The sequence below is a fragment of the Cololabis saira genome, chromosome 13 (assembly GCF_033807715.1).
Source record: "Cololabis saira isolate AMF1-May2022 chromosome 13, fColSai1.1, whole genome shotgun sequence".
Lineage (NCBI taxonomy): Eukaryota > Metazoa > Chordata > Actinopteri > Beloniformes > Belonidae > Cololabis > Cololabis saira.
Window position 1 is genome coordinate 15,453,961 of NC_084599.1, and position 23,164 is coordinate 15,477,124.

The 23,164-nt window shown below is 39.9% G+C and overlaps 2 protein-coding genes across 5 annotated transcripts in view; one reads left to right on the forward strand and one right to left on the reverse strand.

Moving 5' to 3' along the window:
- The first annotated feature begins 427 nt into the window (after positions 1-427).
- Positions 428-11,955, forward strand: LOC133458243 (protein sel-1 homolog 3-like). Of its 3 annotated transcripts, none has more exons than XM_061737928.1 (24): positions 428-597; positions 1,059-1,584; positions 1,685-1,811; positions 2,296-2,417; positions 2,591-2,706; positions 2,908-2,957; positions 3,321-3,444; positions 3,519-3,657; positions 3,820-3,966; positions 4,054-4,259; positions 4,360-4,539; positions 6,203-6,325; positions 6,535-6,675; positions 6,801-6,863; positions 6,943-7,119; positions 7,206-7,333; positions 7,745-7,828; positions 7,936-8,017; positions 8,275-8,350; positions 8,439-8,563; positions 8,719-8,840; positions 8,988-9,102; positions 9,309-9,372; positions 9,635-11,955. In XM_061737928.1, the coding sequence occupies exons 1-24, from the start codon at positions 541-543 to the stop codon at positions 9,868-9,870; spliced, it is 3,330 nt and encodes a 1,109-aa protein (XP_061593912.1). In that variant the 5' UTR covers positions 428-540; the 3' UTR covers positions 9,871-11,955. The 3 variants fall into 3 exon arrangements, with proteins under 3 accessions (XP_061593912.1, XP_061593913.1, XP_061593914.1); XM_061737929.1 differs by having other exon boundaries at positions 6,538-6,675; XM_061737930.1 differs by having other exon boundaries at positions 3,531-3,657.
- A 7,927-nt stretch (positions 11,956-19,882) lies between these two features.
- Positions 19,883-23,164, reverse strand: part of slc34a2b (solute carrier family 34 member 2b) — a 5,609-nt gene continuing 2,327 nt past the window's right edge. For both annotated transcript variants that reach the window (XM_061737932.1, XM_061737933.1), the window contains exons 9-13: positions 22,816-22,927; positions 21,703-21,870; positions 21,294-21,410; positions 21,081-21,205; positions 19,883-20,735 (exon numbers count right to left, since the gene is read on the reverse strand). In XM_061737932.1, the coding sequence (XP_061593916.1) occupies positions 20,196-20,735; positions 21,081-21,205; positions 21,294-21,410; positions 21,703-21,870; positions 22,816-22,927 (1,062 nt within the window). In that variant the 3' untranslated portion in view covers positions 19,883-20,195. The remainder of the gene's footprint in view (positions 20,736-21,080; positions 21,206-21,293; positions 21,411-21,702; positions 21,871-22,815; positions 22,928-23,164) is intronic.

The following is a 23,164-nucleotide window of genomic DNA, read 5'->3' on the forward strand; positions in this document are numbered from 1 at the left end:
AAGGCTTCATTCTCTTTGAATCACAAACAGTCAGTAGCTCACGGGTAATTAACTTTGGCTGTGATATCAGGTTGTTTTTCAGATGAAATTTCTTCAAAGTCTTGTGTGGGTGTAGGCCAAAGAGAGCGTGGGGTGATGGTGAAGTCTTGGTGCCGGCACATCAAAATTAACTTAAATTACATGCTTTGATGCGGCGGTCCCATGGAACAGAGCCCTAATAGAATAACAAATTCTATGAATCAAGCATGTTTTTCGCACAGCTGGATAGCTGTAGCTCAGCCATCTACAATACTAGCCCTTTAAAACTAATTTATGCTGGACTTGTTGCTGAACTCGCAACACCTGAATGGCAGGTAAAGTTGCATTATACAGGGCGTGTGCCCACACGAGTGCACTTTGTTTGTGAGGTATGCTGCTTGGTGTGTAACACTTGGAGCTGACTTTATTTCAGAGCAAGCTAACTTCGCTGGACAGAGTAATAATGAATGCAATGATCGGGTATTTGTTTACATGTCGTACTTCGTCTTAAACAGATAAACAATGAGTAGATTTAATATCTTCATTGTTGGATTTTTGCTCACTTCCTCCTCTCTGATGGTAAGCATATTTGTCTCAGTTTCCTGCTTCTTTTATATGAGTATTTTTCTTATTTACCATCAGCTTTTGCATAATAAATGTAAATGTTTTGTATTCTTTAAAGCAGAATTAATTCAAACGTTCCTACAGATTATGTTTTTAGTCCCAAGTGAAAACAGTGAGACACTGTGAAAGCTGTTGCTCTTAGGGACATTTTACTGAATATTCAAATGATTAAACAAATTAGCTATGAAAAGACTGTAGTAGAGTTTGTAACAGTAGTTCCATTCATGGTTTATTTATCTACACTTCTTTTTGGCTCACTGTCACTGCACACCTGTAGAGTACAGTTTCTAACTCCCAATCCACAACAAGGTGGTAATATTTACACTCATTTGATGAGTTTTCTTTTAAAAATGGAGCACCAGCCTGTTATCTCTTACCTTCCCATGATTTCATTAATTTTTTTTTCCACTTTGCAGGGAAGGTGTGTGTTGCAGGCCATTTTATCCCACGGTGGTGAGACCTCGCCTGACAATTTAATAAGGTTTGACCGGGTCCCTGACAAAGTGGCAGATGGCTCAGTGGTCCGTGTGCGGTTCCAGTGCTCCAGGCCATGTCAGCTCGCAGTGGAGGTGCTGGTGTCAACATTAAGGAAGACAGATTTGGTGGTTTTCAGGAGAAAATGGATCAACAGCTCACCTCGAGTGTCCAGGACCCAGCATGTGGTGCTCAGACTGCCTCGGTCCATTTCACACCATCATGACTTTTTCAGCTGGAACATATCGGACACTCAGAATGTGACAGTTCGTGCTTGGCTGGATTATTTAAAAAGAGGCAGCGAAATGACCACCTACCAAGATTCCATGTTGAGGATTTATAAGACGCTGCAGGTAACGCGGCTTTCCAATTGGCCGGGTGAGCTTCAAACTGGGTGTCGGTCGTGGCCCACTCAACTGATGTGGTCGTTGAGAAGGAACAAAATCCATCAGTGCCCGCACGAGCCAGGTCAGACCCTTCATCGTGTTGCCTTTTTATTCTTACTGCACCGTCTGTATCTCAATGGCCTTTAAAGGGGCGTTGAAAATGTTGCTCTTCTTACACACAGATGTAATAGATATGCTGAAATTCCCTTTGGCAAGTACTGGGGAGCACTTTGGGGTGGTCCGCAGGTTCCAGCCTTTCATCAACAGAGGCCTGGAGAGAGCACGTCTTCATGCTGTGATGCAGCCCAGGTGGGATTTCTAATTTACCTCGTTTTAGATTATTCTGTTAGAAGTTTAATCACGCAGCATGAAAAGCATCTGAGGTTTCTGCAAAAAAGTACCACAAGCTTTAAAAAAGCAGGCCTTTTTGATGTATAAACTTATCGAGTTAGACACCCACATTTATTGCCTCAAACGTTATAGTATACAATCCCAGAGCTTTGTGTTGAGATCAGCACGTTGACGGGCCACAGGTCAGTGATTGTTTCCTTTTCATTCCAGGCATTTGTTTGAGCACAATCCGCTTTTAGTTTTCCTTCACTCTACTTATAAATGACTTTATGAGCTTCACCAAGCCTCTTCGCCAGAGCATATAAGCTTCTTATTTACGGTCAATGAAAGACAGCGAGGTCAGGCGTTTTTAGCAGACAGCGTGGCGTTTTTAAATCCAGCCCCACGCTCCAGCGGCTGAAGAAATGATTCGTCAAATCGTGTCTTGTTGCTTGGTTTTCAGAGTCGCCTTATCTGTGTGGATCTACCTGCTGAAAGTGTGTCACGAGGAGCTCTGTGGGATCATCCATCATGTTGATGGGAAGAATTTGTATGACTCTGTTCTGATACAGCTCACAGACACAGGTGGGTCACAGCAGCTTGTGTAGACACAAACTGCCATGGAGGATTTGACTGACGTATCATGAGTATGAGGGATGATGTGTGTTTGCGAAACCAAGGAACAGGCGGTGTCATGTATTAATAAAGACCTATGGATTCCTCTGGTGAAATGTATGACTGTCATCTCTCCTGCTTAGGACACATTATAATCCAGGCACGTCTGACAACTGGAGGAGATGGAGCGTTCCACGCCAGTGTGGCCTTGCCCCTGTGGAAGTGGATTAGATTGGACTGTTTCATACTGGACTCAAAGGTATAGCAGCCTCACATGTGTTTCTGAGTGGGTGGATAGAAGTTGTGCTTCAGCTTGCCCTTGCTTTTGTGTTTTTTTTCGGGAACAGCTGGAACATCCGGGAAGATGGTTCCTCTCCAGCTGGAAGACTCGAGGCGATTGTGTCTTCAAAATTGTTCAGTTGTCTTTCTGAGCTCATGCTTTGTTATGTCTGACTTTCAGGTGCGGCTGAATGCAACGTGGGATGATGAAACCCACACATTTGAATATGAGTAAGACCCTGCTTTTTGTCTGAACAATAAGCTAAATTCAACAATTGCTCTTAGAAAGCCCAGCAATTACCGTATTTTCTGGACTATAAGCTGCACCTGTATATAAGCCGCATCCGCTCTATTTAAAAAAAAAAAAAACAATAAAAAAAAGACATACAAGCCGCACCTGTATATAAGCCGCATCCGCTCTATTTAAAAAAAAAATAGCGGTGGAAGAAAAATCCACAGAATAGCCGCACCTTTGTATAAGCTGCATGGTTCAAAACCTATGAAAAAAGTAGCGGCTTATAGTCCAGAAAATACGGTACTTTGCCAGCTTGCACGTGATTGTGGTTCCTAATCTTAGTGGTTTGAAATATATAGATTTCCAGACAGTATCCATTATGATGACACTGATGGATACTTTATGATCGGAGGAAGTAAATACGTGCCAGGCATCCACGGGTATTTTGGACCTATCAAATACTACCGTTTTGGAACCAAAGAGGTAAAAGTGCCTTTTATGTCACAATAAATCCAACATTGTTGTGCTTTTTTTATGACTCCATTTTCATGTCACAGATAAAAAATCAGCTGCAGCCAAAGTCAATATTACAGGAGCTGGAGAAGGCTCACATGGAGTGTCGGGAAATAAGAGCATTTACAAAAACTTTTCTGCAAGAAGTAACTCAGACCCTCCATCCGTCACAAATAAACAAAGGTGAAATATTATCCTGACGTGGCTGAAAAAAGCAATGTTGCAGCCAGTCCAATCCGAGCGACCTTGCTCAGATGCAATATCCCGCTTTCAATACAGCTGCACACCTACAGAATATGTGAGCAATGCTGTCGACACATTGTTTTTTTAATGTTTTAATTTCAGATGTGTGTACACCTGACTTCCTAAGTCAGTGGGGTCAGTTTAAACACAGCGAGAACACCTGCACACAAGCATGGACCTGGGAGACGCAGATTAAACACAGCGCGCTCTTGGATTTCTTGCAAAGAACAGAAGATGAAATCCGGACAGGTTATTCAGATTCACATGAGAGCAATTTCATTTATGTGCTGCAGACAGGGCTTATCTTACAGCTCACACACTCGTCTGTTTCTGCAGGATCTTTAGATATGAAGCGCCTCAGACTTGCTCTGTTTGACCTGGCAGTCAGAGGCGTGTTCCCTGCGGATGAAGCCCAAATGAAAATCTCATCTAAATCAGTGGCTTTATTACAAGTATCCTCCTGCCTTGGAAATCACAGGGCATCTCTCTTGTTGGCCGCCGCCCACCTGTCAGGCCTGGGACACTCAGTCAATCAAGTGCAGGTGAACTCCGTGCCCTCCATCTGTCTTAATTGCTTTTTATCACATATATAATCACTTGTGTCAACAACAGCACATAATACTGACCCCTCGTGTGTTTCAGGGTCATGTCTACAGTTTGATTGGTGCCTCAGGAGATGACCGCTTTGCCCTGATGCACGCGGGATACAAACACTCACACGGAGCCGATGGCTTTCCTAAAGACTTGGACATGGCTTATAGCTACTATTCTAATGTCGGGGAGCGGAGCAGCATTGATAGTGACCAAAGGCACCAAAATAAGGTATCAAAATCACTGCTTAATTATCAAAAAAGAAAAAAAAGCAATATTATTGTAAAAGTGGCTTAACTCACAAAAGAAAGAGGGTTATACTATATCAGACTTTTTGAATTGTTTATCACTTCAGACGCCCAAATCTAGGTTGTCAAGTATAGAGATTAAAAAAAAAAAAAAAATACTAAAGTCTGTACCCATGTACTGTCACTGTAATACCAAGAATTGTGGGTTTTACATTAGGTTCTGTAGGAATAAACAAATCACATTTAATATGTTGATTATTAAAATCAACACATTATATTTATTACTACAACTTTCCTGTTGGCAGATTGTGTTACTGCCACACAAGTGTTATTGATACCACCTGTGTGTGATATCAGCAGGTAGTATTTAGCTTCTCTCAATGAGAAAGAGAGCATACATAAAGGAATTATAATATTTTATGGTGAATGTCTAATTGTACTGTATTAAAAATACTCAAAAATAAATGTTTTCGCACAGGCAGGCTCTAGACGTGATGGTCTGCCAACACATACTAGCTCAAAAATATAACTGATTGTAGGGAGCTAGAGGGAGAGTGGAGGTTTCTGAGTGGGCTGATAGGAGGGTTGTTGATATAAAAATACATCTATTATTAATAGTGTTGTCTTCATGAATGGGACAAGGCACTCCAAAGATAAGCAGTGTGTTACAAGAAACTGCTGCTTCCAACTGATTTCCTGTTTATCTTGTTTCCTGGGTATTTTAGTAAACTGCATCTAATGAGGCAAGGTTCATGAAACCTTTAACAGGTTTTATCTGCAGAATATTGACCAAACATGAAGCCTTCTGAAGACCAGAGTTGATAACACTGTGCAAATTTACCAGCATACAGTTGGATTTAAAACAATGAAAAACCTTCTTTCCTTGTCCGGTTTCAGTCGTGTGCTGCCTGAGCTCTTCTGACTGAAGCTTTATTTAAAAAAGGCGATGTCATTTAAGACCCCAGTCAGGATTCAGTGCTGCTCCAAACACAATCTGACTTATTTTACTCAAAAAATGTAACTGAAGTCCTGAATCCTTACCCACACTGGACCGGAGGAGTTAAAATTGGTGTTAACATTTCATAGAACATGTGCATTATTTTATCTTGTTTTCATCTAATTGGACAATTGGACTTCATAAACGGACTATAAGACATGCTGGCACTCTCTGACTCTTCTAGGTCTCAAACTAATTCTCTGCAATTTGCTTACACGCCTGGCTCAGAGCTTAATTGCTTTATTGTCTGTGAAAAGTAAAGGGTGCGCACTTATATAGCATCTTTTTAACCTTGTCTTGGTTCCTCAAAGCACTTTACAATATACAATTCACACCGTCTGTCTACACAATGAGACACAATCTGTTCTCACATCCATTTGCAACAAAATTGACTGTCAAACACAATTTCTTTTTGCCAGTGAAACATGACAACATGTAGCAGTTAGATTGTCTTTTTTTCCATTTCTGGTATAAAATAAAATGGACAGGATGGCCAGAAAAATGGCTTGTGAAAGATAATTACTTGTAGAGAAAAGAGTGTCATTTGCATTTGTCTCTGGTGTGACACCAGGCATTAAAATAGTAACAAAAAAGCATTTAAAGAATATAATTTAATCATCATAATGATTTCCCTTCTCTTTTTCTAAAGCAATGCATGCCTCAATACATCTACATAAGCAACGGTGAAAATCTAGACAGCCTGATCGACGAGTCGAGTGATGTTTTCCAGTTTTGGAAATTTCAGGCAGAGAGAGGAGACGCAGAGTCCCAGGTAGGTGATATAGAAAGTTCATTTAACTCTTCTCCAGATGTATTATTCTGACTTTAGATGTGTTATTGTTATATTAGGTCTGTACGGCAATATGTGGACGACTTATAAAAGCACAGAAAGAAAATGTCCAGCTTTGTTAAATTTCTCCTTTGTGGTCACCGGCCGAGCCAATGTCCAGGGGAGACTAATAAAAACTCTATTAACTTCAGAAGCGCCTGGGAACAGTACTTTACTGGGGACAAAATGGAGTTTCAAAAGACATACAGAGTGCGGTGAAGTGGTTTGAGAAAAGTGCCATGCAAATGAAGGATCCCTCTGCGATGTACGACTACTCCATCCTGCTAATGAAGGTTGTGTATATTTATAAAGACTCCTGTTTTATGATTGAACCAGACACTGGATTCTGGTGTGTTTGTATTTGCACTGTCTTTGTTTTGACACTTATTGATTCACTGATTGATGCTGATTCTTTCAGGGCCAGGGGGTGAAGAGAAACTACACTCGAGGTTTCCAGCTGCTGAAAAAAGCAGCTGAAATGGTGAGCACGTAGCAATCAATCGCCGTGTTTACAGCTCTGGACTCCATCATGAAAGCCGGTGTCTGTTTCCTCGCTTTAGGGCTCAATTAGTGCCTTGAATGGTTTAGGATGGTACCACGGGATTGTACTGGAGGACCACAAAAATGCAGTGAGGTACTTTGAGCAAGCTGCCTTAAACGGGAGCGATGATGGGATGTTCAACCTGGGAGTTTATCATCTCAATGGGAAAAACCCAGACAAGCCGTGGAGAAACGAGGTTTGAGTTTCACGCGTTTAAGAGTTTAGCTTTTATGCCGCTCAGGTGTAATCGTGGAGCTGATCTGTTTTTGACACGATCCCCAGAGCGCTGCGTTCCAGCAGTTTCTGAACGCATCTCGGCTTGGCCATGTGGCTGCGTCAGTGGAGGCAGCGTGGTACCTTTCGACGGGAAGCCTGGGAGGCCTGTCTCAGGATGTGGAGAGGGCTGTGATGTAAGAGGCTTTCATTAGTTTGGTGAGGAAAGCATTGTTACGGGCTGGTGCACTGTAGCCTGCAGCTCAGTGGGATCTAATTTCAATGACAGCTAATTCAAGGTCAGATCCCAAAATTTGCATATTTCTAAAAATAAGATCCACTGTCACCAAATTACTGTCTGGAGATTTTGCTTTAACGAAGCTCCCTTGGTACAGTATCTCATGAATATAAACCTATGTACGTATATATATATATATATATATATATATATATATATATATATATATATATATATACTTCTGCTGCTCCTTTTTTTTGAATGACCTCAACATATTTGTAGCTATTTTTAGGTCATGGTAAAACATGTTCTGTTTATGTGTAGTAATTACGTTGCATAATTCATCAACCACCCTTTACCTTCTGTGCAGAATGCTAAAAAGGGTGTGTGAACAGAACGGACACCTTGGATTTATGATCAGAGAGGCTCTGCAGGCCTACCTCCAGGGCTCTTGGTAGCACCATTAATTTCAATTGCATTTCAATCAAGCTCATTTAATCATTTTCTCACGGTACTGTTTGTCTTCACTCCTTCACATGCATTTTCTTGTGATGCCAACAGGCAAGAATCATTTGTCAAGTACGTCTTGGCAGCCGAAAGCGGTCTCGCTTTGGCCCAGAGTAACGCAGCGCACTTGTGTGAGGTAAACATATTGAACATATGTTCTTCCTCTGGTTTTAAACCCTTTGTGTGCGTCATTAGAGCAGTTACTGCTTCATCTTTTAGTCTGATTGTTAACACAATTCTGCAATCAATGTGTCTGCAATGGAAGTTCTGTTGGCAGCTGACACACGGATAGTATATAATTTCCATCACACACTTAAAGAACAGAGCAATGCCGGGGGGAAATTATAAGCATAACCTTTATTATTACAAAGCTCTTTCTCTATGTGCACTCAGGAACTAAATCTCGGTTACGATTGTCAGTGGAGATACCACAACTACTCGATATTAAACTCTGATCCTCATCCATCCGGTAAGTTCATCTCATTTCATTTGGCTTTAACCTTTTTCTTTCTCTGTCGATGTGGTCACTTAACATCAAATATTTATCTTCTTTATAGCCCTGCTGAAAATGGGAGACTACTACTACAACCGGTCTTCCTGGAGCACACGGGAGGACTCATTATCCTTGGCTGAGCAGGCCGTATCAATGTATAGCAGAGCGGCTCTAGCGGGCAGCCCTCAGGTGACAGATTTACTTGGGCTGTAATCTCATCACCCTATGATAAACTTAATTAAACTTCCATGGGCTGAGGCACACTGCAATAAAAACAACAAACAGCATTACCAGTGTATAAAACCCAGCCTCCCGTTATGATTCTGTATCACACCGACTCACAGGGAATGTACAACTTGGCTGTTTTGGTACAACAAGGGCACGTTCTTCCACCCAGCATCCTCCACTCATTCGGTTTGTCGAGCCATGATGAGCCGGACTCTGTGACGGAGAAGATGTTAAAAAGGTGCTTTTTGAAAATCACCACCTTAGATGACTAGAGTGTGAAAATGCTAATGTACTTCTGTTTTTTCCTCTCAGGATAAAGGTTGATGACATCACTGTTTTCATGTAAAACACAGTTTTTTTTCTTTTTTTCTTCTCTTTTCCTAAGATGTGCAGAGACTGTAGATGATGAGGCGGTTACTCCCTGTTCTTTAGCTCTGCTTGGACTCCAGATGGGAAAAGCCTTGAGGAAAATGACTCAGAACCGTGCCCAGCTCCTCTTGGTAGGCATGAGCCAATCAACTCATACTGCATGTAGTAAGAGAAATAAAGAGAAAAAAAAATTCAAAGCACTGTTATCATGATCTGTCCTTTAATTATTGAAGTATGTGAAAATCCAAATATGAATAAGAGATAAAATTCATTTTAGGCTGTTGTTTTGACAGGGAACGTGTAATCATTTATTTAAATCATCCCTTTTCCTCTATAGGCATATGCCTCCCTTCTCTCCATCCTTGTCATCGCTGTTGTTGTGCCATTGCAGGGCTGCCTTGGTAAATAAATGCTGTTACTCACTGCTGCAAGCACTTGCATGCATTCACCACAAGATGGTACAATTTCCCCACATATATATATATATATATATATATATATATATATATATATATATATATATATACACACGGAGACACTCTTCAGCACATTGCTACTTCTGTGTTTTGTACAATTGAAGATAATCTTTGTGATATCAATGTTGTGTCAGCTATGGGATGTACTGTAAATGACCTTTTTAAATCATTTTCATCTGCAAATAAGGAGGCATACGGAGGGCACCTGAACTGATTAGAAGGACGTCTGCTGGCGGCCTCCATGGTGACGAGTTAAACAGAGAGGAAGGTGGCATGGTGGGGAGAACCTACGGCACAGCGGTGAATCTCTGGCTTAGCATGAATGGCGAGCAGCGGCTGCAGCAGACCAGCGATGTGGCCGTGACTCTATCTGGTGTTTGTTTGTGCGCTCTCGGGATTCTACTCCTCTGTCATCTCCTGTGACATGCAGAAGCCAGCACAGTGATCAAATAGCCACAGCAAAAGCCCCAGAAACGACGAATTGTTTGAGAAGACAGTTAGAGGATCAGCTCCAAAACTGTTGAGGTGACACATTCGTCACATCTGAGGCATCTGAATCATTTTGATACAGCAGGAAGATAAGTTCTGGTCAGGATGTGAAGGACCTGCTTATCCAGGTGTTGATGATGTTTCCTCAAAAACCATATTTCTGGTAATTGCTTTATTGAGAATAAAACATGTGTCACAGTTAATGAATGTCGCTTAGTTAAAGCAAAACCTTACACAATTTATGTTCCTGAGGGGATCAAAATAAGAGAATAGGGTTAATCTTTTCTCATGTGATATTTGCGGTCTTGTAAAAAAAAAAAGAAAAGACATTGTAATGTTTTACATATCGAGACATAATTATAGACACATCATCTGGCCATTACTAAGTCCTTAAATTACATATGTAAGAGCTCATATGAACAACAACACAAGACAAATTACACTTTGCCTTTTAAAAAAAATGATATACAGTCAAAACAAAGAAAATGCACAACAGGATGTTGAGGTTTGTGGGCTTTTATTTCTACAGAGCTCTCTTGAAGTGTTTCTATCAGGTTAAGGGCTGGACTTTGACTGGACCATTGCAACATGTTAATTCTGTTTTCTTTTTTTTTCAGTCATTTCCTTTTAAGATTTGCACGTGTGTTTGTGATCATTGTCTCGCTGAGTGAGCCAGTTTCAGACAGAGTTTAGCTGTTGGACAGCTGGCCTCACATTTGACCCAACGCTGCTCTGATTTACAGCGGAGATCATGGTCGGCAAACACAAGGAAAAGTTCCCCAGTCCTGTGGTATAAAAAACAACATTAAATCTGCCACCGTTCTCGACAGTATCAGGTGTTTGTGTTGACATATTTTAAAGGTTTTATGTTCAACAATGCTGCTTTGCATTATGGAATAGAATAGAATAGAATAGAATAGAATAGAATAGAATAGAATAGAATAGAATAAACTTTATTGATCCCCCAGAGGGGAAATTCACTTGTGCAGCAGCAAACATACACACACTCGACAATTTTTATAAAAAATACAACAAAGTATGACAACAACTCTTGATTTTAGTCTTGTCTGTCCAAAGGAGGTCGTTTCAGAAGCCTCGTGGTCGGTTCAGATTCAAACTCCAAACCTAAAACATGCTTCCCTGATCTTTTTGGATACAGTGTCACTCCTCTTAGTCTCTACACATTTGTTTCTAGGTTCTGTTTAAGCTTTTATTGAATAAACAATGGCACGGTTTAATATCTTATGATTTTTTTTCATGATTTTGTATTTATGTCATTTTCAGGTCCAGTGAGAACCAGAAGATTTGTTTTCTTATATAGTCCTTACAGTATATGTAAAATCTTTGAAATAGAGTGCATCTTTTTTTTCCAACAGAAATAGTAATTGTTTTGTATTAATTGTTCATTAAAAGCGAACAAAAGACAGTGATGGTTGTGTTGAGAGATGTCCCAGTTTTATTCTAATAAGTCAACCATTAAGGGCTGTCTCTCGTTCTATCAGCTGCAAGTTGGTGATAAATGTCGCGCAGGAGACAGGATGAGAAAAAAAAAAGCATGTGGGGCACTTAAACTTTATTTGTGGCTTGAAGCCAGAGCAAAGGAATTTCAAATGTTATTGATGTAGTCTTTTGCTATAGGTGCCCTTTGTCAATATAAGATAAGGACGTATCAACTTTAGACATCACTAACAAGAGATTAACTGGCAAGGAAGCTACTCCACCGCTGAAACTTCAAATACATGTTGTATCTGTCAGAAAATAATGGTTCTCTATTGTGCTCTATTGTCACTGTGGATGAAGATAATAATGGCAAATATTCTTTGACTGATTCCTGTTTCTTTGCTTGCATTCAAATATGATGATAAGTATGCAATGCCCCTTTGTTGCTAACAGTTATTTACAGCTGTGACTGACTGAGATGTCCTCATGTGCAGTTTATAGCTGGTTCGTGGAGCTGTGATTAGTTAAATTAGGAGTTTCGCAGTGTAAACATATCCATGTGGAGCTGCTTCACTTTACAGTGACTGGGTATCATTTGGAGATTGACTCATAGTCTACCTTCTCTTTCCCGTAAGTCCGTCCCATATGTCATCTGCCCTGTTGTTAAGAGGGCCGGTATGAAAACAAAAACACAGTTTACGTGAACAGCGCTAATCTGTAGTGTTTTTAGGGGACCTTTTCTGATGTAACATTTTGTGAAGGCTATTATGAATTTATCTGTTTGTTTTCAAATTGAAATCTGCTAAAGAAGAAGAAAGCCCAAACTATTATCCTTACCCAGCTGTAATTTCAGCGTCATAGATATACAGTAGCACCTGTTTTATAAAAAGTTCCTTTAAAGAGGACCATATAGAGGTCATATTTTTCCTTAGAGGAGCAGGACCGGCTTTGCACTCACATCCTGGTGGGACGGCTGTGCATCGTCTTACAACACTGTGCCACACGTCAACAACAATAAAGCATTCTCACGGATCTATCTTGGCAGATTTCAAGAAAGTAAATACAGAAGAAAAAAGGAAAGAATGACTGAACAAAACACCAAACAACAAAATACCAAACAAAAGTCAATCTTAGACAGTGTTGTAAAAACGAATCAACCTGACCCAGCTACTGGGGGGAACCAAGGAGCTACGAACTGCTAATGCTCCTTTACGCTGCTTTAATTTCTGTGTTTTGGACGGCACAATGCTCAGTTGTCAGATATCCTCATTACGATAAAGTAACTACAGTTCAAACTTACCAAAATCAATGAGGTCCAACATAATCACCACCTGTTCCAAGTTTCTGGGTTTTTCCTTGTTGTAAATATGTCAAACTAGAAACCAAATACTGTCACTTGAGACCATTGTTCCACCAGTGTTTTCATAAGAGATTTATTGTGAGCTAAGCTTTGCTATAATACCTAAAATAATTGCAGTGAGTGTGACTGAACCTGAGCTGTGCTGGACCACCGTGTCTTACACCCTCGCTCTTAGACATCTGCTATTATTTCACAGCTAAATTAAACTGAAATTTTGACCTTACATACATTTTCATTGCAGTCATTATTAGCGCCACAGTTTGGTGCTGTACTTTTGGCCTAACACGCAGTTTTCCCTTAATCATTAAATCCCAGACATAAATCAGCTCCAGAATCTATGGATCGGAAAACCAAATCCTTTAATGCCATTTTATGTGCATCATGCCTTTGGGGGCAGCCTTCATTTTGACCAATGTGCGATGTAAGTATCAGAAAATCTTTATAAACATAATAAGTCAAAAGGTTTGATTCTTTTATGGGTTGTCAAGATGTTTACTGTATTTAAATGATCTTGAGTTTATACATGTATTGTTGAGGTTGCCCAGCTACCACTTCTGTTTGAGCTAAACTCTCAATGAACCTATCTGATAAAAGAAAAAAGAAATATTTGAGCCACTGTACTGTATGTCTAAATTCCTGTCGTATTGAACTCCAGTGGCTGGCAAGGTCGGTAGTGTCAATATTGCACACCTGGAGCTACCGCACACACAGACAACAGTGACAAGCATCTATTTGAGTCACGTTGACGCTGTGTGCTCGCTCCCTATTTCACCTCCTGTGGAATATTTTGATAGCGTGCAGCAAATATTTCCCCTCTTCATTGTAACATGTCTAAAAATAGCATGTATCTCTAGCATGTATCTCCATACAACCTCAGCTGGACTTTGGGTTTAGTTTAAACATAATTCCCTCCAGGCAGTGAAGTAATAAAAGAATATAGGAAAAAAAAGAAGAAAAAAAACATACAGCTATTTTGTAACAATCAACTGCTGAATTACTGTTCTTTTTTCCAGTCAGTTTCATTCCATGAGAATGATTATTTAAAGTTCACGCCTTGTCATGCTGCAGGCTTCATTTGATTATTATTATGCACAAGTGATTTTTACAGTAGGTACAACACACCCCAGATGACTAATTACACACTATAGGCCATCTTTGATTTTTTTTTTTCTATTTCTATTATTAAATCCATAATTTTAGAGGTCAAAGTTTAAGAATTTTGCTTTGAACAGCTTCTGGAAAAATAGGGGGATTTCATCCACTAACAGTTTTTAAAATGATTGATATCCATATGTTTCTGTTAAATTTTTTAGCAAAGAATCCCATGACTCTTCAAGACACACTTACATACTCCACGAGAACAGAGACATTTGTTCTTGTTCTCTGGTTGGGGACGTCTAGCAGCTTCTAGCAGCTTGTCCTCCACGCATTATCTGGGCAGAACCTTTTACTCGTATGGTGGGCCAGAACTGTTGTGTGAACTGTCAAAAATGTAAAGTGGTTAACTGCAGAGAAGCAGACATCATCCCAGGTGCAGTTTTGTACTGCAACTCTTTTTTGTGACATTTACCCACAAAATATATGGGCCATCGATTATCATCCTCATGATGAACTGTCTGTAACAGCTGACGAAGGTCAACAAAGATGGAGTCAAAATGAATATCATTAAATGTGAGCATAAAACAAAACAAATCAAACACATGTCAAATATAAAGGGGGGGGGGGGGGGGGGGGGGGTAACGATACATCAAATAAGTCAGGTTTCATCAACTGTTACACTATGTTAGTCAAATCATTTGGAAGCGGGAATAACAACAGTCAAGAAGAAGACGAGGAACAACGAAGAGTTAATGAGCAGGATCTCCTAAAAGGAGGTTTGAGGAGGTTTCTTTACTTTATCAATGCCAATGCGAAAGGGTGAGTAGCGCCACCTAGCATCGCAGAGTTAAATCCTTAGTTCGATTGTTGCCAATAGATCAATTTAGATGTGCATGTAACTGTACTGACTGACATCCTCCAGATCATCAAAGAGTGAGATCTTAAAAGGTCTATATTAACTAAAACCACTGGCTTAAGGAACAAAGTGGTGTCTGAGCTGCAGAAAGCCCAATCATTTCACCAAATTCACTGAAGAGGCCAATGGCAACATTTCTATGGCTAACTCAAGTAAGCAAATGTACCCTAAAATAAACTGCTTCAAAATGTGTGATAAAAATCATTGATAGTAATGAGTCTATTGTTTTTCTAATTCAGCCTGTACAAGAAGTAGCAAGTATTTTAAAATCTACTGGATCTTCTTCTGAAGAATTTGACCATGTTCACACAGACTGCTTTTACATAGATGAAGTACTCCATGATAAAGTTGAAAAAAAACAGTAACAGTAACTCCATGTCTAAGGATATTCACAATTTAAATGCTGCATGTACAGTATCAAGAAACATCTGAACTGTCTGCTGGAGCCAATTACTTACTTAGTAAACCTGTCAAAACAAACAGAAATATTCCCAGAGAGCTGGAAAGCCACAATAATATAAAATATTCCACAGAAACAGCAAACTGTTACCTGCTTGAGAAGACCAAAGCCTCTCTGGATAGAGGAAGGGTTGTGGGTTCCAAAAAAAGGCTTTTGACACTGTTAACCAGAGTATCTTATGAAATAAACTAAATCAATTCAACATTGTCACTTCAAATCATATTGGGGGGGGTCTGTTCTTGGTCCATTGTTGTTCACAATGTCTATTTATGACCTACCAAGCTGCTGACAGCCATGTGTCGACTGAAGGACGCAGCCTGGCAGGTGAGCATCTAGCGCAGGCTTTATGGAGAATCTCTGAATGGCTTTAGTTATCCCATCTCTCTTTTAATATTAAAAAAACTGTATCCAAGTTCTTTTCTATGTGTAGCAGGCCCACACATGATGAATAAGAGGAAAAGATAAAGAAGGAACTCATTGATGAAGTGAATGAAGTCAAGTACCTAGGCGTACCTAAGAACTTTAAGCTTGACAGTCAGGTCAAGTACATCTGCAACAAGGTTAGATCGATTTTTAACTGCTTTCGTTCTATTGGAAGGAACCTGTCACATCAAGCTGCAAAACTGTAAACGCGTGCAATGATTTTTTCTCATCCGTCATATTGCATCACATCATGGTCAACAAGCTTCTTCAACCACACTAAAACCTATGATCTCAACATACAAGCAGGCAATAAAACTCATGGACAGGGAACCAATGAGATGGAATCACTACTGTATTTTTTTAAATCCCCAGTGGTGATTGTCTTCTCCCAAGATACAAGACTTCACTCTCTCTGCCCATTCATTTAAAATCAGACACCAACAGCTTTTAACAAAGGACTCAAACGATGGCTAAGATCAAAACAGCAGTGAACATTTTTCATTGATTGGTTGCTTAACTATGTTGCCTTTGTTTTGTAGATTATGTTTGTATTTAATCTGAAAAACTGCCTCTCTTTTACTGTTGTAATGTTATTGTACACCATTTTTATTTTCTCTCTTTAATGTATTATTTCAAAAGCCATCGCTGTACAAGTGATGCGAATTGGCAGATGTCCCTCCACAGAACGATATATGTTTCTTTATAGCATCAACACTGTGGCGAGACTATGAACAGTTTCAAAGGGAAAACTCGTGTGATCATTCATGTCGTTAAGGGCTTCATCAAATCATCTCATACAAAGGAGAGTAAGTCCACCTTTAGTAAAAAAGAACTGGTACTTCTTGCATAAATGGAGGGAAGAAACATTATTCTCACATTTAAGTCTTTTCTTGCCTGCGGTTACAGTGTGAAATAGATTTGTGTTGTGTCTGCAGTGCAACAACTTTTGTACTTTATATATTTTTATACCAAATACAACAACACAAATGTATCATATCATCACTAAGGGATGTAAACATGATGTAATTTGACAACATGTTTCATTGAATAATATGGATTTACTTTCCTGGAAGAAAGAGTACTTAAAATAGATAAATACAATGATTTATTTTAAATATTGGTTGGGAGTGTACCCAATATCTCACCCAAAAATGCAGCTGAATAGTAGAAACAGTGGTAAAGATTTATAAATAAAGTAGAGAATCTTACTCCCGAATAACAAAACTGAGCTTCAACCACAAAGAAACAAAAGGCTTTGAACACAGTCTAATCAAAATGAAAGCAGCTGAAATCACTCGGAGCTCGAGAAACATTTTTTTCTACCAGTGATCAGTTGTTTAAAAAAACCTTTATCTTCTGAAAACCATAAAATTGTTGCAAGATAATCTCAGGAGATATCAACAATTATCGTTTTATGCAATTGTTGTGGCTCAAATCTTTTTTCATCCCTTTTTTTCCAAAAAGTTAATATATCAAAAAAGAGAGAATACTCTGCAATCCTGTGATAAAAATGTGACATAATATGAAGAAATACAGTAGATGTGAATACAATACAGTTCATAAACATGAAAAAGCTTTTACTTTTTTTTTTTTACTTACTTTTATTTTAAAGTAAATACACCAAAATCCATCATCCTACTGACAAATAATCATAATTTCTCACTAAAGACAGTGATACCGACTGATATTTCATCATAGAAAGTGAGGTGAAATAAACCAGCGTGCACAACTCCCACACAAGCTTGTAAGCCTGTAAGTTGCAGAAGCCAGTACATGTGCCACATCTGTGCGATCAGAATAAAACACCTGCATTAATATGTCACAGATAAAAGCATTTTGAGATATTAGTGAAACACATGTGCACTTTGCATTCCAGTGGCGAAAACCTTGACAACCAAAAGTCTCTGTGTGTGTTAACTTGCTTCCTGGCCGCTGTGGACCTTCACCTGTCAGCAGCCGGTAATTACACACTGCCTACTGTTGTAAAACCATCACTACTACCGCTGATAATCAGATTAGTTATGCCTTCAGCGAACTGGTGGTGATGTGGCTGTTAATGTTATGCGCAAAAGCATGCAATGTCACAGCAACTTCTTTCTTCCTTCCGTAGCAGAGACAAGAGCAGGCCAAAACGGAACCACCTCACCTCCTTCCCAGCTCCACCTGGAGCCTCCGGCTCTAGAAAAGGGTGATTAAGTTATGTTTATTAGCCCAGTCTCTCCATGTATGCCTTGGAAGTCAGTTCAAATGAAGTCTTGTACCTAGTTGATACATCCAGGTACACCGACTTAGTGCTGTTTATGAAAAACACAAATAGAGGTATAATTGCATATTAATGAGAAAAACCTACCAATGAAAGAGGCAGTAAATTTGCATATTATACACTGAATCTTTGTGTACACTGTGTGACAACCCCAGATATCTCTGAGCCTCAAGCTCAGAGATGTTGTCTCCGAGTTCAGAGATTGAATGTATTGTGTTGCTATTGATGAATGGCAGTTGTTTTTGATGCAGTACCATCTGAGGGTTTTCAGGGGTCCAGCTTTCACACCACCCCACACCTGACCCCCTGACCCTGAAATTGTGTTGGTTGCTAATGTTGGGCAGACATATATGGGGTTGGGTTTCTAGATCATTCACAAGAAATACATCACTTTTTCTTGAAACCAGTGTTGAGTAGTTTCAGTTAACCTCATATCATAGAAACCTGATGGCTCTGCCATAAAATGTTGATAAAGAGAGTTTCAAAGCACAATAAAGCCATTGTATTATTGGCATCAGTTTTAAATGTTTAAATATTAATGTCTGATAATTTCAAGCACTGAAGTTCTAGATTTCAAAACAAGAGTGGCATAAAATGCAAAATTGTCCCCAGCTGATTCCCAGAGTTAGCAGGCTTTAAATTAACTGATAATGACTGACCTTGAGTGTTGGTACTTCACTTTATTGCACAATAGGAAGGACTCACTTACAAGCAATAAGAGTTTTAAAATACTTAAAATACTTTTCCTTGAGATTCTGGCTCCTACAACTGTTCTTGATCAGTTCATTTATCTTCTGATTATTTTGACATTTTTATTATTGAGTCGTAACTCGTATAAGTACCGTAAGACGTATTAACCCGTGGGTTTGTCAGTTAAACAGCTCAATATTAGATATTCATATCGAGAGCACATGTAGCAAGCTCCATTGGCTCATGGTCTTGAACATTAAATCTCCAGTGTATGTCTTTCCTTCTTAGTAAAAAAAAAAGACGAATGCTTTACTCAGTGAACTCTATGATCATGACAGCCTGTCATGAAGTGCTCATGGATTGTTATCCTCACAGAACACGCTCTTTATTGTTGAGACAAAGAGATCACACATCGTGACATGATCGCAGGTTTGTCACTAAATCTTGGTCCTCTTTAACAATAATGTCTGATACACAGAAGATACTTGTTGTCTTTGACAAATGACTATTAATTAAATATGAGCCAGTCTGCACGGAGCTGTATGTCAGCAGGATCTAATAAATAGATCATGAGGCATGTCATCACTGGCATGAATGACACGTCTGGATCAGCCGATGAAAATCCTTATTAATAATGAAGTAGTTAAAGAATCATGAAGCACATGGCTAAAGTCTTCCTTTAATCTGAATGTACTTTAAGTACAGCACTTCTCCTTGACCTTATGCAAACATGGAAGTCTGTGATCAGGTGTGGCAGTGAAGGTGTTCAGGTGTGGGGGGGTTAAGTGGGCTCTCTAGGTCAGAGTGCTCCAGCACATGCAGGACCCTTGCTGCTGGTTTTGAATATTTTTATCTTTTACTCTAAACCTTACACAAACCAAACTGCTTTTAAAGGACAGACATGTGGTTCTTTAGCATTTTAAAAATATTTTCAAAATAATCTGATAAGGAAATATTACTTGCATGTATTGGTATCAGTGTGCTGTGGGTAAAATGTGTGCAGATTTTTTCAGTCTGAAGTCCTCACACAAATCTGGTGTTCGTGGGTGAAATCAGAGACATGAAAGCAGGATTTCTTCTCAGGGATGTCAAACACACCTGAGCCGACTGCTGAGGTCCAGTTTACTAGAAGCAACTTGTTGCCAACGATCTGGTATCAGCAGGTATGGAACCACTACTACTACTACTAGTTATACTACTACCACTACTACTACTACTGTCATTTAGCAGATGCTTTTATTACATCTGAGAGAACACGAGCAAGAAAGAACCAGATGAAAAAGGGAGCCAACAATGCACTTTAAAAATAACAATTTTTGTTTTTTTTATTCACAAATATTAAACGGTCTTAAATACTGAGGGATAACATATACAAACAATATTACATTTACATGCTACATTAAATGTTTGAAGTTTAAATGTTCAGAGTTGAAAATAAAACCAAAAGCATATTATACACATATCAAATATAAAAATATGCCAACTTATCGTATCGCAGACATCCATACTGTATATGAAGTCATAGCAGATAGTCGGTCTGTACAATAAATTGAAAAAATCATTAAAAAAACATCATAAGTATTGCCTATAGATACAGATTTAACTGAAATTAAAACTCTGTTCCTTTAACTTCGTCTTCGTCTTTCGACATGGCTGGATTGTCATACATCTCCAGGCTCTTCCTGCTAATCTTTGAGATCTTTTCCTCCTCGTCCTGCTTATTGCAGCAGTTGCTACACTTGCAGCAGCAGCAGCAGCGTGTGCCGCAGAATGAGAATGTGGAAGTCACCACTTTGTCCCACGGAGCAAGGGAGCGCAGCGGTCGGGGCAGAAAGTTCCAGCTGCGGAGGACCTTGGGCAAGCTGTCGGGGCATCGGGACTGCATCATGTTGACGATGATCACAAAGACGGTTAACGCAATGATGGGCACGCCCACGCCAACCAGGACCTGCCAGCCGGCCAGGGACAGGCCGAAGACAGACAAAGGCATAACGAGGAAGCACAGAATGAGGTAGACGGCGGCAAACCAGCGGTATTCGGCTGTTTTGTTCCCCAGTCCTCGGGCCAGCCTGATGGGCACCCGCATGAAGGGGATGGGATACCACAGTAGGATGCCCATAATGTTGAAGAAGAAGTGGCAAAGTGCAATCTAGATGGAAAAAGGAAAAAAAGTATATATACATAACATTGAAGTTGGTGAAAACTTCATAAATATTGCAGGCATTTGTTTCACAATAAAGGTATTTTTGCAATTTAGTATGAAAGGTATGGGCTAATGGTTGAATATCTGGGTAAGATTTTATGGAAATCCCTGTGGTGGGTGAGATATTGTACATGAATCGTTCAGGGTGAAAAGTTGCAAAAGGCCAAACAATTCATCCTTAGGGAAACATGATAATTTTTAGCAAAGATCAGTCACAAAAAAAAAGTTTTTTTAGCTGCAGAGGTATTGCAGTCTTCATCCAATGAGCGACACATTTTCATTACATCTCACCTGCAAGGAGTTTTCCAGTGTTTCTCCAGGGCTAGCCATTGCAGCAAGTATAGATGTGGTAGTCGTGCCGATGTTTGAACCCAGTGTCAAAGGATATGCTCTCTCAAGGCTAATGACACCAATACCTGGTTAAAAAAAACAAACAATTTTGGTGGAAAATACATTTTTTATTTAATTTTTTTTATGAGGATACAAATGAAAAGCATGGCTTACCAACAAGAGGTGTTATAGCTGAGGTGAAAACTGAGCTACTCTGGACGATGAAGGTCATCCCTGCACCCACCATGATTGCAATATAGCCAGTGACCCAACCGAAGGGGAAGGGGAAGTCTGTATTCAAATGAAAATGTTGGCAGTAAGCAATAAACCCAATGAAGTGAACACAGTATGAACGCATCAGCAGAAGGAAAAAAACATTTCTGCCAAAACAATGTGTGTTCCTGAGCTTTCAGCATCACGCCCCAGGACTGGTGGACCTGGGGATTATCCTGAAGCAACAGAGGGACTTTACCTGCATTGCTCATCAAGCATCATCACAGAAACCGATGTGCCGACTATCAAACAGGCTGTTCAGAGCACACTGAGGAATATGTGTGTGTGTGTGTGTTTTTCACTTCTGTACCTGTGTTGAGCACTTTCTTGATGACAACAGCCACCTGTCCCTTCAGCATGGAGTTGAGGAGCTTGACAATGAGGATGAGGCAGCTGCAGAGGACGAGCAGAGACAGCCCCAAGAGAATGAGGCCAACGGCGAGGTCTGGCAACTCGATGCTGGCAAAGAGGTGAGGGCCTGAAAAGGATGGGGTACAAGAGGGACTCATGAAAAGAAAAATGTGCGTGTTTGAAATCACAACCAACTCAAAAGCTCAGATTTAAGACATCTCTGTTACTTAGTTGGGGAGAGCCTTGGGTCCCAGATCAGAATTATCCAGCTTCCTCATCTATATCTGCACCCAGCAGAAAGCTTTAAGACCAAATTCAAAAGGGGTAACCCCTTACCACTACCCCCCCACCCTGAACAAGTAGCTGCAACGTAGTCAAAGTGCTGTAGCTGACTCCGCCCCCTGAAACATCCTGATATAAACATAGTTGCAAAGGCATGGTTGAAAAAGTTGCTTTTGTACTGCATCCCTGTGGTTTTCTGAAAAGCATCACATTTACATTTCTTTGATACATGAGGAAATTATGTCAACTTGTTAAAAAAATAAGTAAATCCTACATTTCCTTTTAGAGATGAAGGTTCCAGCTCATGTTCTGGATCATATTACAGTCGAAACAGTGTCTCTTGTATCACTCATCTTAAAGCTAAAATGGAAAATGGTGTGTAGTATTAGACAATGTCATCGTGACTGCAAACAGGCAGAGAGCGGAAATCTTTTTGATGAAGTCACATTGGAAAATGAAAGGCATTTGTATTTAAGAAAACAAGCACCAAGCTGGGGGTGTAATGATCCAGTTTATGGTCATGTGGAACTCAGTTGTTTTAGCAATACAGCATGAAAAGCCCTATTGAGTAGATAAATGAGGTGAAGGGGGATTTGGTTTAGCCAGTGTAACATCTCAAAGGTGGGTATTGTTCTGACAGTAGAAGGTCTGAGTGAAGGAGGCTGTAGCAGCTGGATGCCTTCTCACATTCCACTAAACTTCAGTGGATCAGGTAAACCTAATTGCTGTATAAATGTTTGCGCCCCCACCCCACCCGCCCCAAAAGAAGAGATTATGTAGACCCTCTTACATCTTTCTTGGCTAAGAATCTCAGTGAGGTTCTTCTCATGCAAGGTCAGGTTTCCGTCCACGAAACAGACGCCACCAACTGGGCAGCTCTCTACCGTCTCATTCCAGATCGTCTGAGACAGAGGCCAAAAACAAAACACAAGGCAGTAATTAATGCAGCTCTACATGATAATCTTTCTGTGACCGCATGCAAGGTCGCTCCCTTTTATAGCCCATGATCTAAAAAGATCACTGAGGTTACAGTAACTGAAGGACAATAGCAGTCATTAAGAGAAATAAGCCAAGGTGACCATAGCATTATAACGCATCTCTCTGCACGACCTAATCATGGTTTGTTTTTAACTTATGAT